The 19,088-nt window shown below is 43.3% G+C and overlaps 1 protein-coding gene across 3 annotated transcripts in view; it reads right to left on the minus strand.

Annotated features, from left to right (window-relative positions):
* The window catches only part of LOC147210808 (sodium-driven chloride bicarbonate exchanger-like), a 37,539-nt gene extending 19,088 nt beyond the window's left edge, over positions 1-18,451 (minus strand). Inside the window, exons 1-2 of one of the 3 annotated variants that reach the window (XM_086116743.1) lie at positions 17,536-18,451; positions 14,591-14,620 (exon numbers count right to left, since the gene is read on the minus strand). In XM_086116743.1, the coding sequence (XP_085972869.1) occupies positions 14,591-14,620; positions 17,536-17,583 (78 nt within the window). In that variant the 5' untranslated portion in view covers positions 17,584-18,451. Of the gene's footprint in view, positions 1-5,792; positions 6,072-14,590; positions 14,621-17,535 lie in introns of those variants that run through there. The other 2 variants (XM_086116745.1, XM_086116744.1) reach the window with 2 other exon arrangements.
* Positions 18,452-19,088: the final 637 nt, after the last annotated feature.

Here is a 19,088-nt window from a genome sequence, read left to right on the forward strand (position 1 = left end):
GATAGCATGCCACTGCGTTGCAAGCATGTAGCATTTGTAGGAAGGCTTTCATATGCTTGCAGCTGCAACTTCACAAAGACAACAAGCAGCCGCTGCCTCAAATGAAGTAAACTGTGTCGGTTTATCGGTCATTGCGCCGTCATTTTAACACAGTGGCCCTTGGTGCCAAATTTTGGCGAGTGAAAAATGTCCAAGGAGGAAATAAAGAACACCACCAAAAAGAAAGCAGTCCAGTTGTGCTAGAGTCCATCCCCTGACAGAGAAATGACATGCATGAGAATATTCACAAGCAACCCCCCTCGAATAATCCTCATTTCAGCTTCCCATCAGGTGCGACGTGCGTCTTTACATCATGCCTTTTCATTTCTGTTCCAGTAGCAACTTGTGACAAACTACAAGGTCTTTTTTAAATTTTATATTTGGCGTTGTGTCCATATACCACAAAAAAGCTTTCATTGTCTCGGGCGCTCATTTATTTGCCACACGCTGAGCTCGACTTAGGCGAGTTGAGTAGAAGCAAACAGCTGACCGCCATGAACACTCGCTGCCGAACGAGGCGAAAGAAGCGACAGCGCAAAACTCCAGCAGGCGCACAACGATGAGATCCAGCCCCATGGGTGACAACTGAACGAAAGCCGGGCTTGCCATTGCCCAGGGAAGGGCAGGATGAGGGCTGGCTCACCGCAGGAGACAGATCGGGCCCTAATACAAGCCAATTCCAATATGACAACAAATATGCAGTATGAATGTCTGCGATTCTTTGTCCTTGGGGTATTTTGATGAAAACATGTTAAGAGACACAGGAACATTTGTCATTAAATATTTAATGTCTCTTTTAAGATATTTATCCGATGCCAAGGGTCAAAGTCAAAGGTCATACACCAATCAACAGTGTACCTCTCTGCTTTGTGAAACAACATAAGTACACATGCAGTACATCGTGACAATCACAGAGTGGCACTTTCTGAGCATCCCACAAATATTAACGGGAAGCACGTCACTCTCAAACACACGGAAGAGCACGTGGATGATGAGCCAGAAGATCAAGTGTTTGGTGAACAGACACAGCAAGTGCCAGTCTCAGTTCATCAAGCCAGTCTCAATATCTCACAAAAAGGTGAATGATTTTATTTATAAAGATTAAAAAAAACATTTTTGTGGCTCTATGTGGGAAATAAAAACTCATTGCTTCCTTCTTAAATCATGAGCTGACTGTGATTAACTACATTTTTTGGAAAGGTGATCTTAATTTTCTTGGTCAAACTCAGGCGTGATTATTACTGCAAGATTTGTTGACTCAACAAGTCATTTAAATATTAGACAATGTGAAGTCAGCTACAAGATCTGATAAAGAAACGTGCCATGCCACGATTTACTGCAAATGAATTAAGCAAAACAAATAACAGACAAAGTGATTGAAGTTTACCAGTCTGGAAAAGCTTCCAAATCATTGCCAAGGCTGCGTAACTCCAGTGAAGCACAATCAGAATACCTTATCGACAAAAACTGTGGTGAACATTTACAGGTTTGGTAGGGCAACCAAAATTACTCCGAGAATGAATTGACGACTCATTCAAGCGGTTACAAAAGAACCCAGAACAACAACCAAAGCCTCAGTTAAGGTCAGCGTTCATGACTCAGCCACTCAACCAGGATCACAGACAAAAAAAACCAAAAAAACACAAAGGCTTGCTTCACATTTACAGCACATCATGCTCCTGCAGCATTGAGTAAACCTGTAAAACGTGTATCAAGTGTTAAACTGTTTTGCGTCTGTACTGTTTTTCCCCTTTGCTTGTATATGTCTAATTACGGAAACTAGGCATTACATATTCCAAAACAACTCTTGTAATAACGACCTACAAATAAATTTGAAACTTGGCAGCTATGCGACAAATACGCCGGTTGCAAGTGGTCCTGACATTCATAATCAATGTGTGTGCAATTAATATTAACATCCACATAGTTAGCTTAGCACTACGGAAAAAAAAAAGAAACATTAAGTTGATCAGCTTCAAATTGGACAACACACATGACTGATCTTATCTGACTATCCCACATTGGGTAGCGTTCAGTTTTTGCTCTGTTCTGTATAATGGTCAGTCATGCTTAATGCATAAAATGGTGCCTAGCAAGGAAATGTTATTCATCAAAATTGTCTTCTGCATGGTAAGTGAAAGACAATCAGTGTGCTAAATACAATTAAAAATAAAGATGTCAAATATATTTCATAATCCGGTTGTTCAACGGTGCTGTTCAACATTTCAAGCTTCATACAATACAGTGCCCTGGGCTTAAATGGATTAATGGACGTGTCGACACATCGACTTTATCACTCTGCAATGACAGTTATAGCTTGAAACCGTTTAACAAGACAGATACCTCACTCAAGCAACAGTGTCTCAAGTGTGCTGAAATATTAAACTAAAAATGGGATCGGGAGCACGGTCACATGGAAAATATGCAAGTCTAACAACTGTAAGCCTTTCTGAAAAGGCACTAGCGAATGCTGGCTAATGAACAGCCTTAAATCCTCATGGAAGCCATTAGCGAATTAGCCAAATGTCCTCCTGCCGCAATGAAAAGATACTGTATTTTAGATAGTGTAGCGTCTGGTCAGACGGCGAAACGGAGGCAAGCGGTGGCTGATCACCAACTACTTCGTTGTGAAAATGAACATCAAATGTTCCAAAAGACCTCCTTATTCAACTAGCCTTTCTCTGAACTATCAGCTGTGGTCTTGGCCTTATGAGTTTTACAAGGTCCAACTGTGTGCAAGGCCAAGACAGTGAGCATGCTTGTGTTCGGAGCTGTGCACAGAGTTGATGGATTGATGGATTGATGGATAGATGGATAGATGGATAGATGGATAGATGGATAGATGGATAGATAGATAGATAGTGTTGAGGAGGGGGAGCTGTCAATTTGCTTTTGGCCCTCCTTGGACACAGGTTCTTTTATCTCTCTATAAGGTGGAAGAAGACCCAACACCACGTCGTCTTTTCTTCAGTTTATCACAACATAACACGAATCGATTCGGGCTCCTGTGAGTCTCAGATTTCATCAGGAAGCCCCGAACAACCACAGTAACACGTATATATAGGCATAGTATGTTAATTATGTTAATTAGGGGCGGGCAGTCCTTCCCCCTATGTAAAAATCAGAAACAAAGAAAGTCAAGCAAAGTTCGATCTTGACATGATGACAAAGTACAGGCTATATCTGCTGGCCACAAATCTTGAGATTAGGGTTCCTCTTCGAGGGCACTCGACACCCTTCAGGGACTTTTACGAGGTGGTGGAGGCAAGAAAACCCTTGGGGGGCTGCTAATTAACCAAGGGGAGATATGACCCAAACTTCACCCTACATTCTTTGTTTTAAGTACTTCAGCAGACGTTTAGGACAGAGACTAGTATCAATAGTTCTCATAGCAAGGTGACATTCCTCAACAATGTTCTCCTACTACTTCTAGAGGAATAATTCCTTAACAATAGATAGATAGATATGTATGTATACAGAGAGAGAGAGAGAGAGAGAGAATGTCATCAAATAATCAAAGTTGACTCAAATCTCATCGCCTTATATCACCTGAGCATCAACTCCCAAAAACCTGAAGTCATTCAACTCCACCTAAATTTGTTGATACAGACTAGCATACGTTTCGAGTGTGACGCATTTGTACTTCTTGTCCCTGCACTAACATTTTTCGTGTGGTAACTCGGTACACCTCTGTACATTACCGCATGTTTCCTACCCAAATCCAAATACTTGTATCATAACCCCTATTATGTAATGACGAGCCAAAATATCCACCCAACAGGCCTGTGTTTCTATTTATAGGCTGCAATGATACTGCTACCTGAACGAAATCTGACAGACTTTGAATGATTAGAAGAAATACTGTGCTGTGGCCAAATAGAAGAATCGAAATGGTGAATTTCTTGAGTGTGCTGCAGGCTTCAGGGAAGAAGAGGGAGCATGTGAGCAAGACTGCAGGGGGAGTCGGGATGGATGGAGTGGAGGAGGGGTGGACCTGCAACCAAGCGTGATTAAGAGACACGCTCACGTGTTTCTGCATGTACACTCCATCATCACTCCAGAAGAATTTTTACGTGCCAGCCAGCCATAATTTCATGACCACTGGCACGATAAAAAGGTCATCGAGTGTAACAGCTGAATCCAATGTTCTGTCTTTACAAAGAAAATAAGGTACAGTTTTGCTCTGGTGGAAATTACTCTGAAAAGATTCCAATTTCAATGTCGCTCTCCTGAAGGTCATGATGTCTGCACATCCATAAGCACACGTGGCTGGAGATCAAGACACAATTCACAATCCACACATGCCACCCATATTCATTTTTTTTAACAGCTGTCAATAAACACTGTATGCAACTTTTTTATTTTCATTGGTTCAAAAAGTTAATCTGGGGTTGCTGCGACAACAACAAAATATGATATTCATGTTATTACTAAGTGATGTAGTATCCAAATGTTTGGCTGAACCGCCAAAGCAAAAATATTTAATTTGGCTACAATTCAATTACGGTACTTTCAAAAAGTAATGTATGATTCATCCATTTTGATTTTGCCAATTTGTGAGGATTGTTGTGCATGCAGTGAACCCGCATCGCCAAACACAACAACATCACTGAACATTCAAGTATTTGTCGGTTATTTCAAACTAATGTCATAACTTGGTTGGCTATTGCCAGACTGTGCTAACATAGCAGCCCTGGTTACCTTTTGTCTTTGACATAAAAATGCTTCGATGTATTCCGCCGCCCGGAGCCATATCGTCATATAGCGGATCTTCACTCACCCCAGCTGCCAAGTCATGGGCAGCTGGAGAGAGTATAATGTGCATTAGCCGCACTGTTACATCACAATCAGTAAAGAACAGCTCACTTGATTAGAAAGCTTTAAGTTGGTTGTTTCATTCCATGCACTCCAGAGAACCAGCTATTTCTCTACAAGCAATTAGAAATGCCTATTTCCATATCATGTGCCCTGACCAGCTGACCTCGGGTCATATATTTCACACATGCTCCTCATAAGTCATCTTTTCCCAATATCATGTAACTCTGGGATACAGGTACAATGCATGACCTGATTTCTGCGGTAAGCTATTCACGGGTGTTCACTGGGGAGTAACAAAATGAAGGTTAAATTACTATTGTGGGAGCTACTTTGAAAGTATAGGGGATACTGCCCTCCAAACATTCACCACAGTTTTAGGCCTACATGTTAAAAAGGCTGGCAACATTATGCAATCTTGAGGAAAATCACCCGAAAGACAAAGCAATGCAAATCTTTTGCCATTCAAACTGCATTAGTGTACATATTCCATACAGGACAATTCTGTGGCTTATAGTTTGCAAAGACGAAGATGGATTATCGGTGGCTGGAAGGGTCTCTGCTATTGGTGAGTGGTTTTAGTTGTCATGGTTTTTCATCCCTACAGATGGTTACCGTGGCAATGATAACTACTGAGAGCATCACTACTTATAAAAACAGAACTATTCCTTCTGTGTGAAAGGCCTGTCAAAACGGTGTAAACACATGAATATTTTTGTTTTCTTCTTGTCCATATATATATTTTTTTTTTTAAATGTTGATTATTATTATTACTATCCCTATAAAGTAACCGGGATCAGTGCAGCAGGTATAAGCCTCAATCTCAGAACAGAACAGACCCATCTGTCAAGCCAAGCTCCTCGGGATCTCTCGCATGCGCGTCGCTTTTCGTCACTTTGGCAAGAACTTTCCGAATAAAATCAATTTCGGGGGCCTACCTGGTCACTAAATATCTTGTTGCAGTCCACCGAGAGCATTTTGGGTCCCTTGGGATGGGACAGGATGGTCGCTAACCACCCTTGTTCTGCGGGCAACGGCAGGATGAGCGGGTCAGAAGGGTTATGTGTTCCACACGGAAAGATGACGTAGCTCGCCTCGACGTCAGCCCGGAATACAAGGAGGCACGCTCACATCCAAAAAAGCCCAGGGAAGAAATGAGGCTCAGCTCAGCTCTGATTCAATCATGTCGCCTCTCATCCAGGGTCAAGTGTTTCTGACTCGCATCCATCCGCCAATCCGCCCATCACCCCCACCCTTCAACAGGGATTAGCGCTGTGACATCAGCGATGCTACCATGATTTGAGCGCAGCTTGTTTCTCTCCGAGCCTGGGAGATTTGTCACCTCACATCTTGGGTCAGGGACTGCACCACAGTTGGAGTCCCAAAAAGTTCACAGAGAGAAAAACAACAACAATCAATGCTGCCTGATACCCATCAGTCTGTACAGCCCAAGTGCTTTTGGATTTTTCATTATAGTACTTTTTTATTTCGTTTTGAGGTTTTTTTTTAAAATTGAATTAGTTGTAATGGGTTTTCAGAGCGAGTTTGTTCATTTTTATTAGTTGTAGTTTTTTTCCCAAACCCCCCTTCATTTGAGTTTAGCTTTTGTTATTTTTTTTGGGTTAATTTTTTGTGTGCGAGATTTAAAAAAACATCACCGTATCTATTGTGTGGTAAAAACTCAAGAAGAAAAAACCCCCTGTAAAATCAACAAATCAAATACAGTACAACAGTCCATAGACTTTGAAGTGCAATGCATAATGCTGCTCATCAAGTAAGATGCAGCACAACCCTCACGTATTAAATAAAGCCAGGATGGTCTCGCTTTCCATCCCTTGTTTGCCAAGTTGACAACTTGGAAAGGTTGAGAAGTATTCCACACCACACACTACAAGTCACATGCCCACTTGGTGTGATCTGTCACTCATAGTCAAATTGGATGGATGGATCGACAGATACAGTAGATAGATAGCTTTACTGAAACCCAGTTGTACTGTACTTTAATTATGAAGCATGACATTCTTTTTCTAGAAATTTTGAAAATATTTTTGAGATGAAAAACTATTTCCAACCACTAAAACCGTTGCTGAACATCCGGCGAACAACTGCACAACCTTGAATGAATCCTGACAAAAAAAAAAAACAACAACAACAACAGTATTTATAGAGCACTTTCAAACAGCCATCGCTGCATACAAAGTGCTGTACATGGAGCAATTTAACATGCACAATAAACAGTAAGACAAATCGGTAATAAAGGCGGTAGAAAGCACCAAACAGTAAAACCAAGAACAAATCTAAGTCATGCTGAGTCGAATGCCAAAGAATACAAGTGAGTTTTGAGGAGGGTTTTGAAGATGGGCAGCGAGGAGGCTTGCCGAATGTTCAGTGGGAGGTCATTTCAGAGAGAGGGACCAGCAACAGAAAAGGCTCGATCCCCTCTGAGCCTCAGTTTAGTTCTTGGTACTTCTAATAAAGTCTGGTCCACAGACCTGAGGCGCCGGGCAGGTGTGTAGGGGCGGATGAGCTCAGAGAGGTAAGGTGGTGCGAGATTATTCAGAGATTTGAAAACAAATAAGAGGATCTTGAAAATAACTCTAAAATGAATGGGGAGCCAGTGAAGGGATGCCAGAGTAGGAGTTATGTGCTCCCTCTTACGAGTACCAGTCAAGAGGCGAGCAGCGGCATTCTGGACCAGCTGAAGGCGCTTAATGGAGGACTGGCTGACTCCAAAGTAAAGGGCATTGCAGTAATCGAGCCGGGATGTGACAAAGGCATGAATTACTGTCTCAAAGTGTTCATGTGAGAGGAGAGGTTTTATTTTGGCCAGCTGTCTAAGGTGAAAGAAGCTGGATTTAACAACGGCACCAATTTGCCGATCGAGTTTGAAATCACTGTCCAGTTTAAGGCCCAAGTTTGAGACTGTTGACTTAAGATAAGGAGACAGGGGGCCCAAGTCTACAGGATGGAATTGTCATGATTCGGTTTAGGGACCAACAGGTGGCACTGTAGGGCTGCCCCGGCAGCTGCACACCTGTTGGTCATAACTAATTAAGGCTTTAAAAGGACTCCCAGCCCGAACACTCAGTGTCGGGTCAGTGTTGCTTCTGTCATGTGTGTTGCTTTTTGCTACTGTCATGTGTGTTGTTGTTGCTTCTTGCTACTGTCATGTGTGTTGCTTTTGCTACTGTTTGCTCTTAGTTTCTGTCATGTTTAGTTCATTGTTATGTTTTAGCATGGGTCATGTTTTTTTTGTTTGATACTTTGGACTTTGTGTGTTTGGGATTTAGTTTTCTTTGTTTTAATACGATTCTTCAAATACACCCTGCTCCTCCCTCCTGCCTGCTTTTTGGGGTCCACCACCACCTGCTACGTGACAGAATGACCCGACCACCTGGACCCCGCAGGTACTAAGGACTGTTCCCTATTCCACCATGTGCCTGGCGGAGCGCGTCTGCGGCCGACACCCTTTCCCTTTTCAGGCAGCGCTGGGGATGTGGCTGTCCTGTTTTCGTCTCGTCAAGCCGCGTCTATGGTGGGCCGAGCCCCGTCCGCGTCTACGTTGAGCCGAGGCTTGTCACGTGTCTGTTGGAGCAGAGTCACATTCACGTCGACGACGAGCTGTGCCACGTCCACGCCCACGTCAGGCCGAGCCCCTGTTCACGTCCGGCTGTTCCATGTCCCCCGTTACGTCGAGCTCCGTCCACGTCAGGCCACGCCCAGCCAAAAGGATTGCCGTTGCTTTTGTTCCTGTTCCCTGGCGAGGTGAAGGTCACCGTCGCTTATCGTTCATGTATTTCGGCGAGGCGAAGGTCGCCGTCGCGTGTGTTCTTGTTCTGCGGCAAGGCAAGGGTTGCCGTCGCTTTTAGTTCCTGTTCCCCGGCGAGGCAACCCTTTTGGACAACTTTGGGACGTCTGGGATCCGTCCCTTGAGGGAGGGGTACTGTCATGATTCGGTTTAGGGACCAACAGGTGGCACTGTAGGGCTCCCCCGGCAGCTGCACACCTGTTGCTCATAACTAATTAAGGCTTTAAAAGGACTCCCAGCCCGAACACTCAGTGTCGGGTCAGTGTTGCTTCTGTCATGTGTGTTGCTTTTTGCTACTGTCATGTGTGTTGTTGTTGCTTCTTGCTACTGTCATGTGTTGCTTTTGCTACTGTTTGCTCTTAGTTTCTGTCATGTTTAGTTCATTGTTATGTTTTAGCTTTAGTCATGTTTTTTTTTGTTTGATACTTTGGACTTTGTGTGGTTGGGATTTAGTTTTCTTTGTTTTAATACACCCTGCTCCTCCCTCCTGCCTGCTTTTTGGGGTCCACCACCACCTGCTACGTGACAGGAATGTACAAGGGCCACTGGGACCAAACAATATCACCTCTGTCTTCTTTTCATTGAATCTCAAGAAATTTTGTGCCATCCAGGTTTTGATTTCTTCCAGACAGGATAGGAGTGGCCTTAATGAGAAGGCGTCTTTCTTGCTCAGTGGGACATAGATCTGGCAGTCATCTGCATAGCAGTGGAAGGGAATACCATGTTTCCTTAAGATGGAACCCAATGGGAGCAGATACAGCGAGAACAGCAGAGGCCCCAGAATTGAGCCCTGTGGAACACCACATGACAGGGGAGCAGTGCGTGACTCAGAGCAGCCAAGGCTGACACAGAAGGTTCTGTCAGCTAAATAGGACCTAAACCACTCAAGAGCACTGCCGCCAATGCCCACCAAGTGCTGCAAACGAGTCAGCAGAATGTGATCCACGGTATCAAATGCTGCAGTTAAGTCCAATAAAACTAGACACACGTGGTCTCCAGAGTCATTTGCCAGGAGGATGTCATTAGAAACGCGTAACAGGGCTGACTCCGTGCTATGCATCGTCTTGAAACCGGACTGGCAGACCTCCAAGATGTTATGTTCATCCAAGAAAAATTTCAACTGCATCTGCACCACTTTTTCCAGAATTTTGGAAATGAAAGGCAGTTTGGAAATGGGCCTGAAGCTTGACGGCACATCTGGATCAAGACCAGGTTTCTTGATCAAGGGTTGGACCACAGCATGTTTAAACTGTTGGGGAACTACACCAGAAGAGAGGCTGCTGTTGATATCCAAGACTGCGCCAACACTCGGGAGAACCTCCTGAAAGAAGTGCGGGGGAAGAGAGTCGCAAGGGGAGCCAGATGGCTTCGTCTGGCGAACTACATCCTCCAAAAGCGCCAAGGACAGTTTCAAAATAATTTAGCACAGCTGAACATGGAACATGGACAGAGGGGTCAGATGCAGTATTTGAGACCGGAGTCCTAGCTGTAGAGACAAATCAGAATACAATTCTCTGCAAACAGAAAGGGTCTGGCTTGTTTCGGCAATCGGCATCGTGTCGCCAGACGCACTTCCTTAGGATACACTGTGCGGGCTTTTACTGCGTCAACGCTCCCTGCACTGAGTCGACGCCCCCTGGACTAAGTGGTGCAGCTTGGACTGTGCCAAGCAGCCGATGCAGTCTAAACTGCACCGGTGCAGTTCACGTGTCAATTAGCAGCCTGGACTGTGTCAACGCAGCCGATGTGTCAATTAGCAGCCTGGACTGTGTCAACGCAGCCGATGCAGTCTAAACTGCGCCGGTGCAGTTCACGTGTCAATCACGTGACGTAATGAAGCAGCACATGCACCGACACGTGGTTTGCTCTGTGAGCCCGGCACATGCGTCAACACATCGGTGTCGCTGGACCCATCACTAACTGTTAGCAAGCACGAGGCGACGGGGTCGAGGGCACACCAAGCCGGAGCGATCGAAGTGTGTCTCAGATCCCGTTTTAGCTTCACGAGCTGACCGCTACGTTTGTCGCGGCGACGGCGGCGGCGCTTCTGTGAAGGGGGCGAGCGAACGCGGAAGAGATTAGCCGGCAGGTTAGCCAAGAACAGAGGTAGCGTCTTTTCACCACCGTCTTGCCAAAATGCGGCCGAATCTCCGACGTGTTGTTGAATCAATAACAACGATCGGCGATCATAAACCAACCGAGACGCTGTTAGGGAGGTAACAAGCATTGCGAAAAGTAAAAAACCCGAAATGGCAGGAGCGTCGCCGAACACACTGGCGTACAAGCGGCCATCTTGGGCATTCAATTCAATTCAAAAAATTTAGCACAGCTGAACATGGAACATGGACAGAGGGGTCAGATGCAGTATTTGAGACCGGAGTCCTAGCTGTAGAGACCTTATCAATGAAAAACTGAAGGAATCTGTTGCACATCTCGGGTGAAGAATCCGAGCAAGTAGGCAGAGGGGGTTTGAGTACAGAATCTATCGTTTTAAATAGTGCGCGTGGGTTGTGACGGTTAGCTTGAATAAGGTCCGACAGATATTCTCTTTTGGCCTCTTTTACTGTGAGCTGGTAGTTACGCCAGCAGTCTTTCCAAATTTGATAAGAGACATGCAATTTGTCTTTTTTCCACTTGTGTTCGGCTTTGCGACACCCCTGCCTAGCTGCGCGGATAATGTCGTTAAACCATGGCTTGGGTTTAGGTTTTGGGAGCACAGTTTTTGAAGGAGCCACCAAATCCAGGATGGCACAGCATGATGAGTTGAACCAAGAGGTGAGTTCCTCTGTGTTCGACGAGGGTACGCAAAGGTTATTAAAGGCATCAGAGAAACGACTAGCAGTGCGAGGGTTAAAAATTCGGCGTTTAAAACTAGGAGCGGCAGATTTCACAGCAGCATGCGATAAGACTACGTCAAATAAAACTGCCATGTGATCAGAAATCCCATTTTCAAGGACTTCCAGATTTGACACCGGTAGACCATAAGCAAGGACAAGGTCTAAAATATGACCTTGTTTATGTGTCGGGCTGCTCACATACTGCACGAAATTAAAAGAGTCGATAAGTCTTAAGAAGTCCTTTGCTAGCTTTTTTCCGGACATCACACATGGATATTAAAATCCCCCATTAGGAGGATATGATCATATCTCAGCCTGATTTCCGCAAGAAAGGTTGAAAAGTCGCTTAAAAAGTCTTTGTTGTATTTAGGAGGATGGTAAATGACAGCACAGAGCACCGGGAAAACACGACCGACTTCAAAGAAGGTTGCTTCAAAGCTGGTGGCCGATATGGTGAATGTGCACCGTTTACATTTGAAATTGTTCTTAAAGATGCTCACCGTTCCTCCACCACGGCCTGATGTCCTCGGGGTATCGAGGAAACCAGTCAGGTGGCAACAATTCAAGCAAAGCGTTGTACTCACCAGTACCTGCCCAAGTCTCCGTCAGACACCGAAAATCCAAGTCATTGGAAAGGAAATACTCCCTCAGAATATGGGTCTTGTTCGTCAGCGACCGGGCGTTTAACAACGCGATCCTTGTGGGAGTAGCAACGGGAGGGATTGCCTCTTCCGATCGCCGAGCCCGGGGGAATTCCCTCAAAAGCTTTCGCTGGATTCCTCCCCGAGAAAGGCGTGGAGGGTAGAAATGCCGTGGCGCGATGGGAGAGCCAACGACTGTTAGTAGTGATGGGTCCATGAGGCCTCATGAGGCGTGTCGATACAATGACACACTGTGTTGATACTGTACTGATACTGTGTCGCTGGACCTTCAAAATCCCTGCAGCCAACCCATTGGCAGACTGAACAAACTGATTTGATGATGACGTGTATACAATGCACGACCTCACTCTACCCACAATAGCCACAAGCGCCATTGTTTATGCTGTTCATATTGTTTATATTGTCTATACTGTTCAGATTTACATGCCTTTTTTATACAGTGTAGCTGCTATCCTTTCTTAGCTGTGTGTGTATGCACTGAGGATTGAGAGGAAGAAATTTCATTTATGCTGCATGTCATACATAAAGCATATTTGACAATAAAGATGACATTGACCCTTGACAATATCATTCACATCCATGCATTCATATTGTATCATTCAATGTGTTTCAATAATGTTAAAATCATGTGAATGAGGATGCTTGTGGGCTTTGTCTTCACAAATTTTGATTTAGAAAAATAAGATGCTCCAGTGTTTTAAATTTCAGTCTGTTGCGTTTAATGCATGCTATTTCCCCTGTTGTGGAGAACACACACAGTGGAATAAGACATGTCAAAAATCCGAGAGGCACTTGGTGAGACAAGGAGATTTTAATAAATACCTTAATCTCCAAAAGGAGATCAAAATGGCTCTACACGGTGGACAATTTGTGTTTGTCCGGAAGCTGCTCCATAATATGCACGTACTGTAGCAACGTCACTCGAGTGAAGCTCGTCTCAGCAGTCTAGTCTGCTGCTCTCAGCTGTGCGCGCGTGAGCGCGAGCACGTACTCGCGGCGCTGACCCAACCCACGCCACATATTAAGCTTTGAACTACGACAACAGCTAAGATAGCCTAGCCGATGTAATGATGGTCAGCAGACAAGGTTTACGTTTTATGTGACTTTTAATAGCAACGTGGCAGAGTCATCAAACGTGCGGTGTGCTCACTGCAGTCACTTTCTGGAACTCCCCCTTATAGGCGGGACCTCTCAATCAACTGGAGTATGACGTACAGTACAAACGTCCATAAAGCACTTCTCATATAATAATAGCCTATTATATGACAGCCGACATGACACTCGAAGTCAGACGGACACATTTTTTCTGATAATCAGTGTGTTTTCCGTATTGCCCAAACATATATTTTTATTCGCGCGAGGGTGAGGTCTGGCTTGTTTTTTTTTTTTTTTTTTTTAAATCTTTATTGAACAAATCAGAATACAATTCTCTGCAAACAGAAAGGGTCTGGCTTGTTTCGGCAATCGGCATCGTGTCGCCAGACGCACTTCCTTAGGATACACTGTGCAGGCTTTTACTGCGTCAACGCTCCCTGCACTGAGTCGATGCCCCCTGGACTAAGTGGTGCAGCTTGGACTGTGCCAAGCAGCCGATGCAGTCTAAACTGCACCGGTGCAGTTCACGTGTCAATTAGCAGCCTGGACTGTGTCAACGCAGCCGATGTGTCAATTAGCAGCCTGGACTGTGTCAACGCAGCCGATGTGTCAATTAGCAGCCTGGACTGTGTCAACGCAGCCGATGCAGTCTAAACTGCGCCGGTGCAGTTCACGTGTCAATCACGTGACGTAATGAAGCAGCACATGCACCGACACGTGGTTTGCTCTGTGAGCCCGGCACATGCGTCAACGCATCGGTGTCGCTGGACCCATCACTAACTGTTAGCAAGCACGAGGCGACGGGGTCGAGGGCACACCAAGCCGGAGCGATCGAAGTGTGTCTCAGATCCCGTTTTAGCTTCACGAGCTGACCGCTACGTTTGCCGCGGCGACGGCGGCGGCGCTTCTGTGAAGGGGGCGAGCGAACGCGGAAGAGATTAGCCGGCAGGTTAGCTAAGAACAGAGGTAGCGTCTTTTCACCACCGTCTTGCCAAAACGCGGCCGAATCTCCGACGTGTTGTTGAATCAATAACAACGATCGGCGATCATAAACCAACCGAGACGCTGTTAGGGAGGTAACAAGCATTGCGAAAAGTAAAAAACCCGAAATGGCAGGAGCGTCGCCGAACACACTGGCGTACAAGCGGCCATCTTGGGCATTCAATTCAATTCAAAAAAACAACAACAAAAAATAATCAACATCTGCTCCCTTTGCAAACACTCGCAAACCTTCGCTGCTCTGTGGGATACAGGCTTAAGAAATTCAAGCCAGTGTGTGCTAAGTGCAAATGGTGTGGATAAATTAATTGAGGGAATGAAAGTAGTGTACTTACCACATTTTTAGCTTCTTGCGAACTTTGTTCCTGCAATCAAAGGACATCAGTCAATAAGACTAAAAGAAAACCAAATGCCAAAATGTTAAGATGCCAACAACTGGTGCTAGGGTTGCAGCGAATGTTAATTTTGATAATCATGTCATCTGTTGATTATTTTTTTGTTGATTATTTGATGAATCTGATATTTAAAATGTGCTTTCATTCCACACCTTTTAAAAAAGAACATTATTTCAAATTGACATGAATTAATGATGATTCAGTTACTTGGTTGGTCCGTAACATTTCAGAAAATAGGCAAAAATGTTGATAATTGTTTTCTAAAGTAAAAGTATTTTTCTTTAACACAACTTGCATTACCGAATCCATTTAGTTTTGTCTCCTGGTAGACCTTCAATATTAACCTTAAACTCCCTCGACAGTCTCTCAACAGGATTGTGATTTGACCACTGAGAGAACACTTTATGATGCGGCCATGCGGCTTTACTGTTGGACTAGAGTTTTGAAGGGTAAAAGCCTCACAATTCCTTCTCCAAAGAACTTTTCAAATTTGGATTCATCACACCAACATACCAAAACTCATTTCTCATGTTTCAGATATTCAATGTAGCTTTTGTAGAATAATAAAATGGAAGTCCACCACAATGAAGGACCCTTACAACAGTCTTACGTGAAATGCCAAGTCCCGTTCGGCAAAAAAACATGAAGTCCAATCCGGAACCAATCATTGCTGCAGAGGTCATTTGTCCCACAATTCAGTGATAATTGACAGAGCAGGCACACAATCACATGGAGGCTAATATTTTTTCTCAGATTACAATGTAAAATTGGATTTATTTACTTGTATTCCTGAACAGATACAGTTTTAGTGGTTGAATGGGATGTTTGATAAATTTCTGACTTATCAGAAAAGCCAAGTTCAAATTTGAGCACAAAAGCAAATTCAACGAATTCCTCCATCCTGTTAAAATGGTAAGAGGTTTAGGAAACTAAACAAGTCCCCATTAAGGATCATGAAAAGTTTTATGTGGACACTTGGAAAGAGTAGATTGTTTCAAGGTGTCCACTTTTCACCTAATTATTTCAGCGTCTCGAAACTTAGCCTGTTTTGAAGGGGCAGTAATGGCTCATGAAAATGATCGACGGGACACCCAAGTATGGTTTTCATTACCATGATGACTGGGAGCAGAACTAAGCAAAGAGGCGAGCAGCTCCTACTTGTGGAAGCCCAAGCCCAAGAGTGCTCTCGATGCATTTAACCATTAGAACAACAAAATTGCATCATTGGATAACAATAATGATAATTTAATCATAAAAATCAGCAACTCTGTTCAATAGTCTCCACATGATTCTGTATTAAACATGACAGGGACATAACTTTTTTGGTAGTGATAATACATTTGATTTATAGGTGCCTTTCTCAAAGCAAGGTGAGTGTCATCTGCCTAACAGTGCAAATAGACGTTATACAGTGTTTATGGAAGACATTACCAAGGGGAAGAAGAAAAATGATAAACAAGGGGGCCAATCACAGAACCCTGTGGAACACCGGACATGACTAGAGATGAGCGGTATTTGAAAGATTTGAGCTGGATGAACTGAGTGTGGTTGTTAATTATTAGTGCTGTAATTTAGGTCAGCTATGGCATCAGCCTTATACTGGGTGGTGGTCTAATAACATCAACATTTGATACTTTCCTTATGTGTAAACATTCTTTCACTCTTGATCCTGTTAACTTTTAAAGCAGTGATTCATCTCACTGGTCTGAACATTATTAACTGACAATAACTAATTTTTCTTTGCTCATCTATCTATGACAGCAAAGTATCGTACCTTCTCTTCTGCCTGCCACAAAATTAACCTCGATATAATTGTTTGGTAGGGTACCGTACATTTTTTCAGTGTAAAATACATGCCGTGGCTCAATAAAGGTTGGCAAATGTTGCTTTAAATCACATTGCATTGCATCAATACTTGCCTCCTGGAAATAATCGCTCCACATAGAGATATGACAACATGCTGACGCTATGACAACACAAGGAAGAACAGCGAGAACAAGCATGCAATGTATCCCCAAAAAAATCTCTCTCAGCCATGACATATATTTTTCCTCTATTTTTCAAGCACCTGAATATTGATGAGATGACGCTATTGGCGGGGTTCACAATTAATTCCGACTTTCTTGTTTGGATACTTCAGTTGACTATATGGAGTGAGCCACTGACTTTAGTGGACAGGTGCTCAATCTGACTATGCCTCACCTAAAGATTAATCCCAAAACGAAGGTGGATCTCAGAAAATTTTGCATGGGCCTTTTTGCTAGCTGAAAGTATGCGTGGTAAAACCAAGTGAAATATGCCTCATCCTAGCTCACAGGTTGCATAAGAGGCTGCAGGTATTAGAGGGCGCATGAAGTACACTCCCCGGGCATTGGGTCCGCGATCTACAGATTTCTATTTCTAAAAACTGCTCTGTGCTAATGTTTTGACATACACTGACAGCATTTTATCAGTTAAACAGTATATTTATTATTGTAGTGTATTAATGTATATGTGAATTACATCTTGAGATGTGTGTCTAATATTTTGTCTACCATAGTTGGTTACTTGAGAGGCAAAACGATACAGATCTCACTGGTACAGAACAACCACAATTAAAATATTGGTAAATTGATATGTCTATGTCTGTGGCAGTCCAAGCAGAACATTTTTTTCCCTAAACGCCAATGAATTTGGCATGTGTGACTAATGAATTGGCCTGTGACTGTAAATACCAATTTCCCATTGCAGTGAATCACTTAAAGATTAGAAATGCTTATTTATGCAATGCAAGCATTGGATAACAGTCAAGGAATCTTAACAAATAAATTGACCGTTTTGTGTTTTATTCTTAGGAGTAATAGCCAAACGTGAACCTTTCGTGCATGAATGAAGACACAACTCACCGCTGGCAATAGAGGCTCCATTTGAGCACCCTGGTCGGAAATGTCCATCTTTTCTTCCTCCTCCTTCCAAATGTGTTGCTCTTCTTCACTTGAGACGCTGATAAAGGTTGACGACGAGGAGGGTAGCTAAGATGGCTCGCTCTCCCTTCCACTCGCAGTACAGTATATTTACCGGTTTTGGTTTTCTCAAATGGAGGTGGCAAAGCATGCCCTACATATTTTACGCATGGAGGAGGGAGGTTGCGCCTGCCCACACAAATGCGGGGAGGGGGGATCGTGCCAGAGAGCCTCCGTACGAAATCATTGAAACAGTGATACGGTCGTCATTCCACAATTTCTAATAAAACAAGAGAAACGGTGACTGGTGCATTGCCCTTGTTCTTCTGATTGAGGCACGAGCACACACTAAGGTTTCTTGCAGCGCTATGTAACTAATTTCATTTATAAACAGCCGACATGTGGTAATATTAAGGAAATAAAATCACAACAATATGTGATCATGTCCATATCTCAGTGTATGCGGCACGCGATCAAGTGCCGCCGCCATCGCGTACCGCACCATGACGAAGGATGCTGCGGCACAATTCTTGTACTCTGGCGCCTCCCTCTGGTCAAAAATGGGAAACGTTAATTGTTGCATGCAATAATGGTGCAAGTCGAGACGTCGTTTATCCGACCGCTATACGATGCCAATATGCCCCAGTTGGTATTAGAATCCCTGCAAAATAGACATTATCTATATAAAGTTATGCGTGCGATTTTTTTAATGCTCAATTTAGAAACATTCGTTGGACTAAAGCGTGGCTTGATCCTTGTAAACTCATTACAAATAAAGTTAGAGAATTGCATTTAAAAATACTACATAATACATACCCAACTAACATGTACCTTTCACGTATTATGGATACTGATAATAAGTGTTGTTTTTGTACATCAGAATTTGAAAGTGTGACTAATTTGTTTTTTGACTGCCCAATTAGCAGTGCATTTTTGAAAGATTTGGAAAACTATATATAATGTAAAACAAATTACAGAATTACATTGAATGGACAACTAATTATTACTGTGATCGAATCTAAATTTTAAAAAATGTGTACTATTGTTAAGTTATACGTTCTGTTAGGGAAATTTCACATTTAAATGGATTTTTTAAAAATCCCACCCCGTATTTTCGACTGAGGTAAATAATTACTTGAAGTCCCTTGATCTAATAACAAATTTTAAAAATGTAGATTAATAATTGCTATACAATTAGAAATGTTTAGAGAGTACCTCAAGGATAACCCTGTTTTGAAAGATATATTATTTTTATTTATTGTCTTTATTATTACTCTGATAATTGTGTTTATTTTTGAAATATAATTTATTGTTGTCAGACTGTTATGTATGTAAGTATGTATGTAGTGTATGTATGCATGCATGCAAGTATGTGTCATGATTCTGTCTTGTTTGCTTTGCTTTCTCAGTCTCCACATGGAGAATGAGCATGCCCTCACAAATCGCACTTTTCTGTAATCTGCCTTTGTTACTTGTCTGCTTTAAAAACCAGGCCA

This window comes from Hippocampus guttulatus, chromosome 1 (assembly GCF_054856545.1).
Source record: "Hippocampus guttulatus isolate MCC_2025c chromosome 1, RoL_Hgut_1.0, whole genome shotgun sequence".
In the NCBI taxonomy this organism is placed as follows: Eukaryota; Metazoa; Chordata; class Actinopteri; order Syngnathiformes; family Syngnathidae; genus Hippocampus; species Hippocampus guttulatus.